The following is a 14,896-nucleotide window of genomic DNA, read 5'->3' as shown; positions in this document are numbered from 1 at the left end:
CATGTCCCGTCCCTGCAGGGAGGGTGGGCAGCAGGCCCTCAGAGCTGGGGGTGCCCCCTGCTTTAACGGGTTTTGGGGTGCTTTGTGCAAAACCCCACCGGTCCCAGATGTGGGAATGTTCTTCCTGAACTGCTCCGGATGGACCAGCCTGGAAACCCCCACTGGCTCCCCCCAGAAGTTTCTTCCTCCTTGGGGTTTCCCCACAGGCGTCGTCCCAGCCCCAAATTCACCTCGAAAGGTTTTGCACACGAGGCTGCAAAAGGGTTTTTCTCTCCTTTTGAGAGGTGCAGGGAGCATCCAGGCCCAGCCAGGTCACACATCAATGGGATTCTGGAATCACTGATGTTGGAAAACCCCCGATGTTGGAAAATCCCCCCAGACCCTGGTGCTGAACCATTAACCCAGCAGCGGGCTGTCACCGCTCACCCTGCCCCGAGTGCCACATTCTTCAAATATTCCCAGGGATGGGGACTCCAAACCTCCCTGGGCAGCTGTGCCAGGGCCTGAGAAACTTTTCCACGAGGAAATTTTCCCCGCTGTCCACCCTGAGCCTGCCCTGGCCCAGCCTGAGGCCGTTCCCTCTCCTCCTGTCCCTGTTCCCTGGAGCAGAGCCCGACCCCCCCGGCTGTCCCCTCCTGGCAGGAGCTGTGCAGAGCCACAAGGTCCCCCCTGAGCCTCCTTTTCTCCAGGCTGAGCCCCTTCCCAGCTCTCCACAAACACATTAAACCCCGGGAACGTGGGGGTGATGTGTCCAGGCCATGTTTAAGTGGCAGGCAAAGGACAGAGCTGTCATGCCCTAAAGCCAACCCTCACCTGCCTGCCCCTAAAACGGTGCCAGTCCCGTTACTGGAGACCCTCCAGGATCTGTTCTGGTGCTGAGCCACAGCTAATGAACCCTAAAAATGAACAATCAGGAGTATATTAGAGACCCTCACAGGCAGATTTGGATCAACACCGGCTCCCCCTCCCCACAGGCAGGACTCAGCACTGGGGAAAACCCGCAGCAGCCCTTCTCCCCGTGCTGCTGGCCTTTAATTAGGATTATCCCACCCAGGGAGGTGCTTTTTTGCCCCAGCAGCAGGACCCGCTGTTTGCCAGCTCCTGTGTGCCCAACAGGAAGGAGCTCCTGCCCACCTTCCTCGCGGTTGCCATGGAAATGCAAAGCGAGGTTGATTAAGATGCTGCCAAATCCAGGATTTCCAGCTGGAGCCCAGCCTGGAGGGGATGGGAGCAGCCCAGGGGCTGGCTTTGGGGAGAAGCCTTGGAGGGAGACCCAGCCCTGCATGGGATGGACTGAGGAGCCTGGACAAGCGCAGCTGGAAAAGGGTTTTTCCATGAGGAATTAACCCCCCCACAAGCTCCGGGAAGCCGAGTGGGATGCACAGGACGGAATCACCCACCCCAGGAGAGAGGGAAAGGTGTCACGGGCAGGAATCCCCGGGCAGCGGCCCCGCAGCTCCATCCCCCGAGCAGCTGCAGGGCCGGGAGCGGGGCTGTGCCCGGCGGGGCCCCGCGGCGGGGCCGGAGCGGGGACACGGCCGAGCCCGCCGGGAGCGGCCAGAAATAGCCCCGATTTCCATATGTAGGACGGGGCGGCCATGCCAGCGCAGCCACGACCTACTTTCCACCCGCCCGGCGGGGCCCTGCGCTCGCCCGCGGCTGCGGCGGCTCCCGGGGCCGCCCCGGGGCCACCCCCATCCCCCGCGGGGCACCCGCGGCTTCGGCCCCGGCCCGCGGCTCCCGGGGGATGCGCGGCTGCTCCCCCCGGACCCCGGCGGGAAGGGGCGGTGGGCTCGGGGCATCCACGGGGATCCATCCCCGGCTCCCGCCGCCGATCCGGAGCCCTCCAGCTCCTCCACAAAGAGCCCCGCGCCCTCCGCGCTTTACTTTTCATTTTCTAAACCTTGTTGCAACGCTGAGCGGAGAGCCAGGGGCTTTTCAGGCGCCTCTGGGATGCTCCTGCCTTTCAGGGCTGCACAAACCGATTGGTTTCCGTGCGAACACGGCTTTTTCCATGAAGTGGGAAAAAAAAAAAAAAAAATAAAAATAAAGAGACTATCCAACCCTAATCCACGCTGCTAGGAGTCTTCCCTCTCAGGGGCAGCGTCCACCTGCGGGGCTGCATTGGGGATGGCACCGGGAAGTCCCCGAGGAGAGAAATGCCAATATTTATTCCCCAACCTGTTGTTTCCCTCAGCAAATACCCAGGCAGGAAGGAGGCTCCTGCTCTTTCCACAGCAGCAGGGATTTTCAGCAGCCCCAGCCTGCTGTGCAAATGTCCCTTCCTGACACGTTTGCTGTCACTTGTCCCGAGCTGCTCAACGCTCCCGGGGAGTTAAAAATTATTGTTGGAGAGGGAAAACCAAACCCAGCCCTGGCAGCTCGGGGATCCAGCCTGGGAGCAGTGAGGAACAAATAAATGATGGGGGGCTCACTGCACCTGGGGCCTCTTTTCCCAGAGTGGTTCAGGTCGGTGCCAGGCAGCTGAAAGCACCTCAGGAAGTGGCAAAAAGGAGGGACAGAAATGTCCTGCCCTGGCACGGACGGGAAGAGGGAGGAGAAACCTCGTTCTGCTGGGGGGGTCAGGGCAGTGCCCAACACAGCAGCGTCCCTGAGGGGGGACAGGGCCCGGAATGCCAACGGTGGGAATGTCAGATGGACCAGGATCCTGCCAGGGCAATGGGCACCAGGATCCCCACATGGGAATGGGCACCAGGGAATGGGAATGGGCACCAGGATCCCCACATGGGAATGGGCACCAGGGAATGGGAATGGGCACTGGGATCCTGCCAGGGCAATGGGCACCAGGGAATGGGAATGGGCACCAGGATGCCCACATGGGAATGGGCACCAGGATCCTGCCAGGGCAATGGGCACTGGGATCCTGCCAGGGCAATGGGCACCAGGGAATGGGAATGGGCACCAGGATCCCCACATGGGAATGTCAGATCTGTGTCCCTCCAGGTCCCTGTGGCCGTCACCCCCAGCACCCTCTGGCTGCTTCTCCAGCCCTGCTCTTCCTCCCTGGATTTCCCCTCCAGGAATTTTCTTTCCTCTTTTTCCACACCAGCTCTGAGCTGTGCCAGACAAGCCCCAGTTCCCAAAACCTCAGGGCAGGCAGAGCCCAAATCCATGCCCAGCCCTGGATCCTGCACCTCCTCCTCACTCCAGAGCTCGCTCTGCTCCTCATTCAGGTTCTAACTTTTGCCAAAGAGAAAAAAAATAATGAAAAATCACCAAAGCCCTGATTTTTATGCAGGGAAGTGCAAAGCTTGAGCAGGCGAGGCTGACCCTCATGCCCTGCTGCCCGCTGGAGAAACAGCGGATGTTTCCTCTGGAAGATCCTGGGTCAGACAAAGCAGCAGCAAAATTCCCCTGAGCTTCGGGGTTTGGTTGTTCTCCTTCACCTCCCACCCCGTCCTCACCCTGGGTGAGGGGAAGGACCAGTCCCCGCAGGATAAACCCCACTGAGGCACGGGGGGAGTTCAGGTTTGGTGTTTCCCTAATTAGGAGCGAGCAGAGGCGGGCAGGAAGCACCGACCCCGCTGCAAAACCTCGAAAGAAGAAGGAACCCAATTAACTTCTCACTGCCCTTTCAGCTTAGGTCAGAACTGAGCTTGGGATGTGTTTGGAGAGGCACGAGGTCGGGTTTGGGGGGGTTCAGAGCTTGTCCCATCCCCCAGCTGGGCTTGGGGAGCCCAACCCCGGAGCTGTGACCCCGGCTGGGGACAGGAAAACGCTGGGACAGCACGCGAGCCGTGGATGTGGAGTTTGGCTTCTTCTTTTTTTTTTTTTTTTTTTTTTCCCTCTCCTCTAATTGCTGCTGCTATTTTAACAGAGCCAGGCATTTCCTTGCTGATTCGCAAGGCCTATAAATGTTTGATGCCCCCTTCCCTCCACGCTCAGGCAGCAACTTCTGCTGGGGTTTGGGGGAAGAAACGCCTGGATTGGAGCTCCGGGATGGGACAGCGGCTGCAAGGGGAGGATCCAGCCCCGGATCCACATGGAAAGGCCCCATCACACCCCTCTGCTCCTGTCCTCTCCTCCCCCCAGTTCCTAGAAGGAGATCCCACTGCCCAGCCTCCGTGCAATATGGCTTTGTGCTGCAGGAACCTAAATATAGAGCCGAAACCCTCCGGGGGCTTTGCTGCGCTCCGAGGTATTTATAGCTGCAGGCAAACTCCGGCTGGAGCATTGGGAGCAGCTGGAATTGCGCCGAGGAGGGATCCAGCCCTGCCTGCAGCAGGGATTTTGGGGTGCCAGCCCCGATCCCGCTGGTCCCCGGCTGCAGCAGGAACGTGTGGGAATCTCACCTGTGCCAGGGGCAGGTTTGGGCTTTTAAGGCCAAACCCAGAGCAAAGAGGACGAGGCTGAGAGGCTCAGGGCCAGCCCAGCTGCGCCTCCTCGCAAAAATCCAGGCACTCGTTGCTCCAAAAGCATCTCCTGGGAACGGGGAATTCACCCCTCGGAGCATCCAAAGTGGAGCAGGAGGGATGAAATGGTCCCTTCTTGCCAGCCCTCAGTGTCCAGCCCGGCTCCTCTCCCATCCCTGCCCCTCACATCCTGATCTCACCCAGCCCACCGGGAAAACTCCGGCTGGAGGGAGGCCCAGGGGCAGCAGCACCCAATCCAGGGGGGGTGCAGGGATGGGAAGCCAGCTCTGTTTCCCAATCCCACTCCCCTTGCTGCCCTGGAACCCCTGGCAGCATCAGCAGCTGCCTGGCTTGGCCTTGGGAATGTTTTCATCCAGGAGTTTGGGCACTGGGATCAGAGTCAGCCTTGGCCGGAGCTGACACGGGCACTCGGGAATGTCGGAGTGGGATCAGAAGGCAAATCAGCAGGAGAATCCCCTCAGTCGGGTTCCTGGGACTCCCCTGCCTCTGGGATGATCCCAGGCAGACCCTCAGCCTCGGCCCAGGCCAGTGGGACCAGCAGCCAAAAAGCTCCTTGGAAAAAGAAATCCCCAAACCCTCCCAGAAATGAAGGATTTTTACCAAGTCTCGGTCAGAACCTGCACAGAAGAGCCCGCGGGAATGCTCCTCCCGGATCCCTGCCCAGCACAATTCCCAGGTGCTCCAGGGCTGGAAGGGGCTCCCTGAGCAGGCAGCCCCAAAAAGTCCCAGCTCAGCCCCAAACTCCTGTGGTGGCTGGGAGAGAGGACCCTGCGAGCTCCAGCCGCTCCCAGGAATTCCCATTTCCTCTCGGATCCGGGGCTGCTGCCCCTCTGGACACAGGGACATCCCTGTGAGGGACAGTGTCCATCCCTGCCCACCCAGCCAGCCACACTCGATGGAATCCCTCTCTCCTTCCTCCTCCTCCTCCTCCTCCTCCTGGCCGGCTGTCGAAGAGCTCCTGCCGTGGCAAATGAAGGGATTCAGGATGCTCCAGATCCAGGATCTGCTCCCATCCCGGCATCCCAGCCACAGATCCCAGCAGCACCTTCCTGCTCCACCCCGGGCATCACCCTGGTGGCTTTAGGGACATCTGTGGGACACCTGGGGACACCCTGCCAGAGCCTGGCCGTGCAGAGGGCCCAGCCCTCCGAGGTGGAGGAGGATTAATTCATCCCAATTATTATAAATAATTATAAATAACTAATCCCAGTTAAAGGCAGGAGGGCAAAGGGGGAGAAGCAGCTGGGCCACCCCAATTGCAGCACTGGGAAGACCCCAAAATCCAGGGGTCCTGCCCAGCCCTGGGCCCCCCAGCGCTGCAGGAAATGTCCCAGGGCCTCGGGGCACTGCTGGGGTCCAAGGTCACAGGGAGACCCCGGGATCCACTGCCAGAGGCTGATCCCAGGATCCAGATCCCGGGATCCAGGGGAGCCCAGCCCAGCTCCCACCTGCACCAGGTCATGACTGGTAAATGAGGAGAATCGGCTCCTGCAGGGGAAACAAAGCCAAGGAATTCGGTGCATCTGGGATTTCGGAGCCCGGGTGTCCCAGTGGGATGGGATTCCCATATTCCACAGGAGCCTGGGGGGTGAAAAGTTCCCTTGGCTGCTAAACCCCACCCAGGATCCCATTTCATCCCAGTTCCCTGCCCTGGAGCCCCTGACAGACCCCCAATACCCCCATCAGCGCTCTCCCTAATTAACACCAGGGTAATTAACACCTGTCAGCACAGAGGGCACCGACCTGCTGCCGCTGGGGGCTAATTAGAGCTTAATTAGTGCTCATCAGAGCCCCCCCCACACAGCCCGGGCTGGGGGGCACCGAGCTGGGCAAGAAATTGGAATTATGAAATCCTGGATTATTTCTGGAGGAGGAGGATGAGGAGGAGGTGACAAAGGCAGCGGCGGCACCAAAGCCCAAAATCACCCCAAAATCACCCCAAAATCCTCACCACAAAAGGGAACCTCACCCTCGGAGCTGCCTCCAGGGGGTCCCAGCTGCCTGAAACCCCCCATTCCATCCCCAAATCCCTGGCAGCTCTGGGATTTCCCACCGGGCTGGATCCAGGGCTTTGGAGCAGTCCAGGCCACCCCAGGTGCTGCTGCCCCAGCTCGGGCTCCAAACCCTGAGCCCGGCTCCAGGAGATCCCCACATCTCCCTCACCTGGCACTGGAGCCCGAGGGAGAGGGGAAAGGAAAGTGTGGATGATGCCATTCCCCAAAAAACCTCCAAAATGCAGGGAAAAAAAAAAAAAAAACACATTATCCCAGTTTTTTCTGCTTGATTTTCATTGGGTGCATGGAGAAGTTCTGCAAGGACACAACGGCCATTCCCAGCGCCTGGAAAAGTTGTGAGGAGCCCAGATTTGCCTTTAGAAAAGCTGGGAATGGTGGGTTAGCATCAAGTTTGGGGAAGCAAAGCTCCCTGTGTGCTCCCAGACCTGCTGCCTCTGCAGGGAAAGCTGCTTGGGCAGGGACACAAACACAGCAATTTTCTGTTCCCTTCCAGCTTAACTTGCAGAAATGAGAAATAAATAAGATTTTTTTTTTCTCTTTAAATGCCCACTTTGGCCCCAAACTCCCACTCCCTTGCCCCAAAACAGAGCCCTGCGTTGGATTTTTGACATTTGCTGCCTGAGTTTCCCTCCCAACCCCCCAAAAACCTCAGCCAGGCCCCCCCTTCCCTCAGCAGCTCCTGAACCGGCTCCGTTCCCCTCCTCCTCCTCCTCCTCCTCCTCCAGAAAACATCATTTTTTGGCAAACAAACTGTTTTGCCAACAAGTTGTGCTCCGTGCTGCCTGGGAGATGAGGCTTTTCCCAGTTTTCCCAGCTTTTCTCAGCTTTTCCCAGTTTTCCCTGGCTCCAGCCTCCTCCTCCCCACTCCAGGTCTCCCTTTGGGGGGGATTTGCACCCAGGCTCCCCCACACTGAGGTTCTCCCCCTTCTTTCCCTAAAATTATCCCCATTTCTCCACCAGCCGGGGCAGAAGCAGCAGCCCTGAGGTTGCTGCTGTTATTTTTATCTCGAAAGAAAGAGTTTGAGCCGCGGCCAAGCTGTGCTGAGGGAGGAGGGAGAGGCTTTTGTGCGGCCACAGAGATGAAAACACACCCGGCCTCGTGGGCGGGCAGAGGGAACGTCCCAGCCTGTCCCAGTCCATCCCAGCACGTCCCAGTCCATCCCAGCACGTCCCAGTCCATCCCAGTCCATCCCAGTCCATCCCAGCACATCCCAGTCCATCCCAGCCCATCCCAGTCCATCCCAGTCCATCCCAGCCTCTCCCAGTCCATCCCAGTCCATCCCAGCCTGTCCCAGTCCATCCCAGCCCATCCCAGTCCATCCCAGTCCATCTCAGCCTGTCCCAGTCCATCCCAGCCTGTCCCAGTCCATCCCAGTTCATCCCAGTCCATCTCAGCCTGTCCCAGTCCATCCCAGCCTCTCCCAGTCCATCCCAGTCCATCCCAGCCTGTCCCAGTCCATCCCAGCCCATCCCAGTCCATCCCAGTCCATCTCAGCCTGTCCCAGTCCATCCCAGCCTGTCCCAGTCCATCCCAGTCCATCCCAGTCCATCCCAGCACGTCCCAGTCCATCCCAGCACATCCCAGTCCATCCCAGCACATCCCAGCCCGTCCCAGTCCATCCCAGCACGTCCCAGTCCATCCCAGTCCATCCCAGTCCATCCCAGCACATCCCAGTCCATCCCAGCCCATCCCAGTCCATCCCAGTCCATCCCAGCCTCTCCCAGTCCATCCCAGTCCATCCCAGCCTGCCCCAGTCCATCCCAGCCCATCCCAGTCCATCCCAGTCCATCTCAGCCTGTCCTAGTCCATCCCAGCCTGTCCCAGTCCATCCCAGTCCATCCCAGTCCATCTCAGCCTGTCCCAGTCCATCCCAGCCTGTCCCAGTCCATCCCAGCACGTCCCAGCCCATCCCAGTCCATCCCAGCCTGTCCCAGCCCATCCCAGTCCATCCCAGCACGTCCCAGTCCATCCCAGTCCATCCCAGCCCATCCCAGCCCATCCCAGCACGTCCCAGTCCATCCCAGCCCGTCCCAGTCCAGCCTGGAGGGAGCTGGCAGCTGCTCTGGGGTGCTGAGGTGGAAAAGGAGGTTTGGGTCCCCCCACATCGATGCTGTCCCCTCCGTGCAGAGCCACCCTCGGGTTCAATGCTGCCTCAACCAGCCCAGAATTAACTTTTTGGTTTTGAGTCAATTTTAATTTAAAAATCCTTGAAAGAACCAGCTCTAAAAATGCTTTCACCTTCCCACAGCCGCATCCCATTCCTTCCTGACCACAGAAGGCCCCAAAACAGAGTTTGGGGGGGGCAGGTGCTGCACCCCAGGAGGCTCCTCCGCCTGGATCCGGCCACGTCCTCCCCTCCCACCCGGAATTCCCGTCCTGGAGCTGCTCCGGAGCTCACGGAGAGCTCTGCACGAGGAGCTCGGCTTAAATGTCAAATTAATTAATGGCGAGAGAGGGAGGAGTGGCCGCACGAAGCTCCCCGCTCCTGCTCTGCTCCCCCCGGAGCCCGGCCCGGGAAGGACCGCTGGATCCCCCCGGGAGGCAGGGAGGGAACTGGGAATGGCACGGGGGGAAACTGGGAATGGAACAAAACACGGGGGGAAACTGGGAATGGAACAAAACGGGTGGGAAACTGGGAATGGGAATGGCACAGAGCACAGGGGGAAACTGGGAATGGCACAGAGCACGGGGGGAAACTGGGAATGGAACAGAGCACGGGGGGAAACTGGGAATGGAACAAAACACGGGTGGGAAACTGGGAATGGAACAGAGCACGGGGGGAAACTGGGAATGGAACAAAACACGGGGGGAAACTGGGAATGGAACAGAGCACGGGGGGAAACTGGGAATGGAACAAAACACGGGGGGAAACTGGGAATGGAACAGAGCACGGGGGGAAACTGGGAATGGAACAAAGTGCGGGGGGGAAACTGGGAATGACACAAAACTCAGGTGGGAAACTGGGATTGGAACAAAGTGCGGGGGGGAAACTGGGAATGACACAAAACTCAGGTGGGAAACTGGGATTGGAACAAAACACGGGGGGAAAACTGGGAATGGCACAAAACCCAGGTGGAAAACTGGGAATGGCTCAAAACACGGGTGGAAATGCTGGGAATGATACAAAATATGAGTGACAAAACTGGGAATGGTACAAACCCTGAGTGGAAAAGCTGGGAATGCTACAAAACAAGGGGGAGAAGTTGGGAACGGCACAAAACACGGGTAGAAAAGCTGGGAATGGCACAAAACACGGGTGGGAAACTGGGAATAGCACAAATCATGAGTGGGAAAGCTGGGAACGGCACAAAACAAGAGGGAGAAGTTGGGAATGGCACAAAACAAGAGGGAGAAGCTGGGAACGGCACAAAACAAGAGGGAGAAGCTGGGAATGGCACAAAACAAGAGGGAGAAGTTGGGAACGGCACAAAACAAGAGGGAGAAGCTGGGAATGGCACAGGGCACGGGAAAGGCTCCGCTCCTCCCTCCACACCCGGGCGGTGGCTCCGGAGCCAGGCAGGGACCAGCGGGGCCGAGGTGACACCGAGCAGGGCCAGAAATCCTTCTCCAGCAGCTCCCGAGCCAAGGGGGCCTCGGGCTGCCTGGGGAGGATGAGGAGGGAAGGGAGGATGCAGGGAGCACATCCCCGCGCTCCCAGGAGAGGCCCAGCCACGTTTCCAGGGGGGTTGTCCCTCCAAATCCCCGCTCCCCGTCCCCGGAGCACCGAGAGCGCCGGGGCTGAGGCTGCAGGAGCAGAACAGCGGCAAAGCCGCACCCAGAGCCGGGCAGGAGGCGAGGCTGGGACCGGCCCCAGCTCCTGGGGAGCCGGGAGGGACCGGGACACGGGGACAGAGCCCACCAGGGCTGGGTTAAAGCCTCCGAGGGCTCGGGAAGGGAGGAGCTCCCGGTTCCCAGGGCCCCGCCGGGCCCGGCAGGGTTTGGTACCCGGCTCACGTTCCCGGGACCGGCATTCCCCAGCCCCCGCTGCCGTCTCCCGGGGCTGCCGCACATCTCCCGGGGGAAAGGAGCCCTGGGGACACCGGGCACGTCACGGCCACAGCTCCCAAGCCACGCACCGGCCGGGGTAGGAGGTGACGGTGGCCAGAGGACCCTGCACCCCTTAGGGACCCATTCTTTTATTTATTGATATTTTTTTTTCCCTCAGTTTCTCCATGAAAGAGGAAGGAGCTGGGGTTGAGCACGGCTGGACTGGGAGAGCTGGGCTGTCCCTACAAACGGAGCTGGGCTGGACCCCGTGTGACTCCAGCTCACACCAGGGAGCTCCAGCCCACCCCTGGGGGCCGGGCTGAGCCCGGCAAACCCATTACACCAAACCCAGAGCACCCCCAAACCCCAGAGCACCCCCAAAGCTCAGCAGAGACCCTGCCCCTGGCCCCGAGGCCAGGCTGGAAACCAGGGAGCCCAAAACACTGGAAATCATCACGGGAATGAGGGTGTCCTGTGAACCCCCAGCCTGCTGGGACCCGGAGCTGTGGGGAGGCTGAACCATCCCCAGATCCCTGTGGGGAAGGGGGTGCTTCACCCCAAAACCCTGCAGGGCCTCTCTGGGTGCTGTGTCCCTCATTATCCCTCTGGACTGAGCCAAGGGAGGATCTGGGGGGATGGCAGGGAGCAAGGGAAGCCCTTCCACAGTGAAACAAGGAGTAAATCCAGAGCATCCCCCGGTCTGCTGCACGGGGAGCCAGGACCTGGCCGGCCCCAGGGCCACCCCAGCAATGCTCCAGGCACCTGGGAAAGGTCAGGGCCAATCAGCGCTCTCGGTAATTAAGGTGATGAGTTGATCCCTAAGCTGGGCTCCGACAGCCACAGCAAAGCAGCCTGACCGCCACCGTGGGGACCCCAGAGCCGGGGGTGGCACTCAGGGCTGGCTGCACCCACCCCCTGCACGGAGGGGAGCCCCTCCTGGGAATCTGGGGTGTCCCACGGGGGCCGAGCCCGTCCCTGCCCCGGGAAGGGCTGGTGCAGGAGCCTGGGTCTCCTCTCTCTGCGTGGTCCATATCCAGCTCCAAAGGGGACCAGGGATGAGCTCGTGAGCCTTGGGAAATCACAGCCAAACCCAAACCCAAACCCGTCTGCGGCAGGGTTGGGAAAACCCCTCTGCCAGCGGTGGGGCTCGCCAGGAGAAGCAGCCCCTGTCCCCCAGCTCTCCCACGCTGGCACATAAAGGGTTACAGGGACTGATCCCAGGGGGATCCATCCCAGCTTCCCCAAAGGCCGGGCCGAGAGGGGTCAGGGACTGCAGGAGATCAAAGGGAGGCATCGGGTCCCGGGGAGTGTCACAGCCACGCCAGGGCCCCGTCCCTGTCCCCGTTCCCGTCCCCAGGGGCTCAGCCCCGGGAGCTCGCCGTGCCTGCGGGGCTGCTGTCGCTCATCCCGGCTCCTCTGAGCAGCCAGGACCGCTCCGGGCGCTGCACGGCCCAGGATCCGGCGCTGGGGGAACAGGGATCCCCAAATCCATCCCCATCCCATGGTCACGGATGTGCCTGAGCTTCCCTCGCGGTGGCCCAGGGGAGGAGCTGAGTCTGTCCAAGGAGAACGAAGCATTGAGGAGGGAAGAGAAGGGGAGAGGAGAGGCCTGGATCCCATCCAGGTGGAGGCAGCAGCTCCTCCAGCCCTTGGGAGCATCCCACATCCCATCACCTCCAGGCCGGCGCTGAACGACCCCACAGCCTCTCCCGAGCGGCCACATCCCCCAGGAAACGCCAACAGCAGCCAGCAGCTCCAACTCCCCAAAAGCAAAGGGGAAAAGCTCATCTGGGGGGGGATGAGCAGCCCCAGAGCCGCCCCCACACTGCCAGGGGTGCTGGGGACACCGGCACAGCCGCACTCACCGCTCAGCACCGCGGCCACCGGGCGCGGAGGGAGCTCCCAGCGGGGCAGAGCCGTCCCTGGATCCACGGCAGCGGGAATATCGGGCTGGGTGAAGCGCCCTTGGATCCAGCGGCCGTGCAAATTCGCCAGAGGCGCTGGAGGAGTGTCTCAGGTCCCCTCAGAGACGCTCAAGTTGTGTCTCTGCTCCAGAGGGGCAGAGCCGCTGCTGGGAGGGCCGGGAGAACGCCCCTGGTGCAGAAATGGGGGAGCCAGCCCGGAGCACCCCCAAAGCAGAGCCCCGGGAGGAGGGGGATGAGCTCCGGGTGATTCAGTGCAGCAGCCAGGCCCTGGGGCTTCTTCCCCTCTTCAAGAGGAGGAGGAGCAGCCTTCCTCCCCACCACCCTGTCCCGTTGCTCGCGGGCTGGGAGGGAAAAGCATCCTCGGGCTCCTTCCCGGAGAGCATCCCCCAAAAAGCAGCGCCCCGATCCCCCAAAACTCCAACGCCCGGCTCGGGGCAGGGAGCAGGCGGGGCAGGGAGGTTCCCACGGAGCCCAGGATCCCTTGGATCCACGGATCCCGGGGGGAGCAGCAGCTTTGGAAGCGCCACGAGCACGCCCGGCCCCTTCTCCTCCGGCCGCATGGAAGGGGAAGAGCGGGCGCTGCGGGCGCAGCCCCGGCTGCATCGGCCGCCCCCCGCCCCATCGGGGGCTGGGGATGCAGGCGGGGAGGGGGAGGCGGACGGGAGGCTTGAGGGGGGGGGCAAGTTCCTGCTGCCCCCGAGCAGCAGCGGGGGGGTTCCTCCCTCTCCGCCCCTCAGGGTGGTTTTTAAGGCGTGCTTCCCTACGACCTTCAAACGGCAGCTGCCCGCAGCCCCCTCCCCACGGCCGCCACCCTGCCCGGCAGCGCCCGGGGGGTCGCAGGGGAGGGGACAGCCCCGGGGGCAGCGCCTGCCGGGCTCGGGGGGGCTCTGCGGGCACCGAGGGGCTGCGTGGGGCAGGCTGCGGGGCGCGGAGCCCCTCGGGAGCTGGGGGACCCCGCAGCGGGGTGCGGGTCCCGGAGACCCCGCAAGCCGGATCCCGATCCCCGGGGGTGCCGCCCCCCGCCCGCTGCCGCTGCCAGACCCCGCACGGTGCCGGTCCCGCGCCCCCCGCCCGCTGCCGAGCCACGCACGGTACCGAGGCCGGTTCCGGAGCGGCGCCGCTGCCCGGGGCCGGCCCGTGCGCGGAACCGCTGCCACCGCGCACACACCCCCGTCCCCCGCGGTACCGATCTGCGCGCGGTGCCGGGGCCGGTCCCGCCCCGCTGCCCACGGCAGCTCATCCGCGGGGCCGGGGCCGCCCGCTGCCGGTGCCCGCTGCCCCCTCCCGCTGCCGGTGCCCGCTGCCCCCTCCCGCTGCCGGTGCCCGCCGACCCCTCCCGGTGCCGGTCCCCGCCGACCCCTCCCGGTGCCGGTGCCCGCTGACCCCTCCCGGTGCCGGTGCCCGCCGACCCCTCCCGGTGCCGGTGCCCGCTGCCCCCCGCCCTGCGCCGGTCCCCGCCGCCCCCTCCCGGTGCCGGTGCCGATCCCTCCCCTCACGCCCCGCTCGGTGCCGGTCCCGCTGGCGGTGCCGGCGTCCCCCGGCCCGCGCCCCCCGCCCGGTGCCCCCGCACTCACCAGCGCGGCGCGGGCGCTGAGCAGCAGCAGCAGCAGCAGCAGCGGGAGGCTCCGCAGCCCCCGGGGCGCCGGCGGCGGCACCTCCCCGGGCATCTTCCTGCCGCAAGGACGCTGCCGGCGGCGGCGGGAGGCGGCGGGAGGCGGCGGCGGGGGCGGGGAAGGGCCTTTGTTGCCGCCGCCCGCGGGAGGCGGGCGGTGGGTGCGGGCGCTGGGTGCGGGGCCGCCGCCGCCGCCGCCGCCGCCGCGCCGCCCTCCCGGCCCCGCCGCGCCCCCCCCGCGCCGCCGCCGCCGCCCCGCCCCGGCCCCGCACGGCCGCGGCCCGGGGACAGCGGGAGGGGGCGGCAGGGGACGGGGGGGGGGACGGGGGAGGAGCCTGGGGGGGACCGAGGGGGGCTGGGGGAGATTGAGGGGTCCTGGAGTGGACGGGGGGGGGAGTTTGGGGGAGACTTGGGACAGATGGGGAGGACCTGGGGGAGATGGGAGGGGTCTGGGGCAGACGGGGGGACCCCGGGGAGGGTGGGGGGGGGACCTTGGGGGACAGATGGAGGGGGGGGGGTCTGGGAAAATGGAGAGGACCCTCGGGTGGGGGACATGTGGGGGACATGTGGGGCAGGCTGGGGGAGCCGGGGATAGATGGGGGCAACGTGGGGGGGGGATGAGGGAGACCACGGGGACATTTGGGAGGGGTCTGGGGCAGACTGGGGGACCTTGGGGTTGGTGAGAGCAGAACTGGGGGGCGTAAGGGGGGATTGGGGTGGATTAGGTGGGCCGTGGGTTAAATGGGAAGGCACAGGGGGGGACCTGGGGCAGACTGGGGGGCGACCAGGGACAGATGGGGAGGGATTGGGGCAGGTGGAGGGGGCTGGGGTAGGTGGGGTGCACTGGAAAGGGTAAAGGAGTGCACTGGGGCAAACTGGGGGCAGCCCGGGGTGTGTGGGGGGGGATCTGGGGCAGACTGGGGAGATCCAGGGGGAGATCGGAGGGTCTGGGGGCACCCAGG

General features: G+C 63.3%; 1 protein-coding gene across 3 annotated transcripts in view; it reads right to left on the bottom strand.

Annotated features, from left to right (window-relative positions):
- Positions 1-14,091, bottom strand: part of SDC3 (syndecan 3) — a 50,481-nt gene extending 36,390 nt beyond the window's left edge. For all 3 annotated transcript variants that reach the window (XR_008440568.1, XR_008440569.1, XM_053998517.1), the window contains exon 1: positions 13,897-14,091. Coding sequence is in view for 1 of the 3 variants with exons in the window: in XM_053998517.1 (XP_053854492.1) it covers positions 13,897-13,989 (93 nt within the window). In the remaining 2 variants the exon portion in view is untranslated. The remainder of the gene's footprint in view (positions 1-13,896) is intronic.
- Positions 14,092-14,896: the final 805 nt, after the last annotated feature.

This window comes from Vidua macroura, chromosome 25 (assembly GCF_024509145.1).
Source record: "Vidua macroura isolate BioBank_ID:100142 chromosome 25, ASM2450914v1, whole genome shotgun sequence".
NCBI lineage: Eukaryota > Metazoa > Chordata > Aves > Passeriformes > Viduidae > Vidua > Vidua macroura.
The sequence above is the reverse complement of the archived record's forward strand: the minus strand, read 5'-3'. Positions and strand labels throughout refer to the sequence as shown.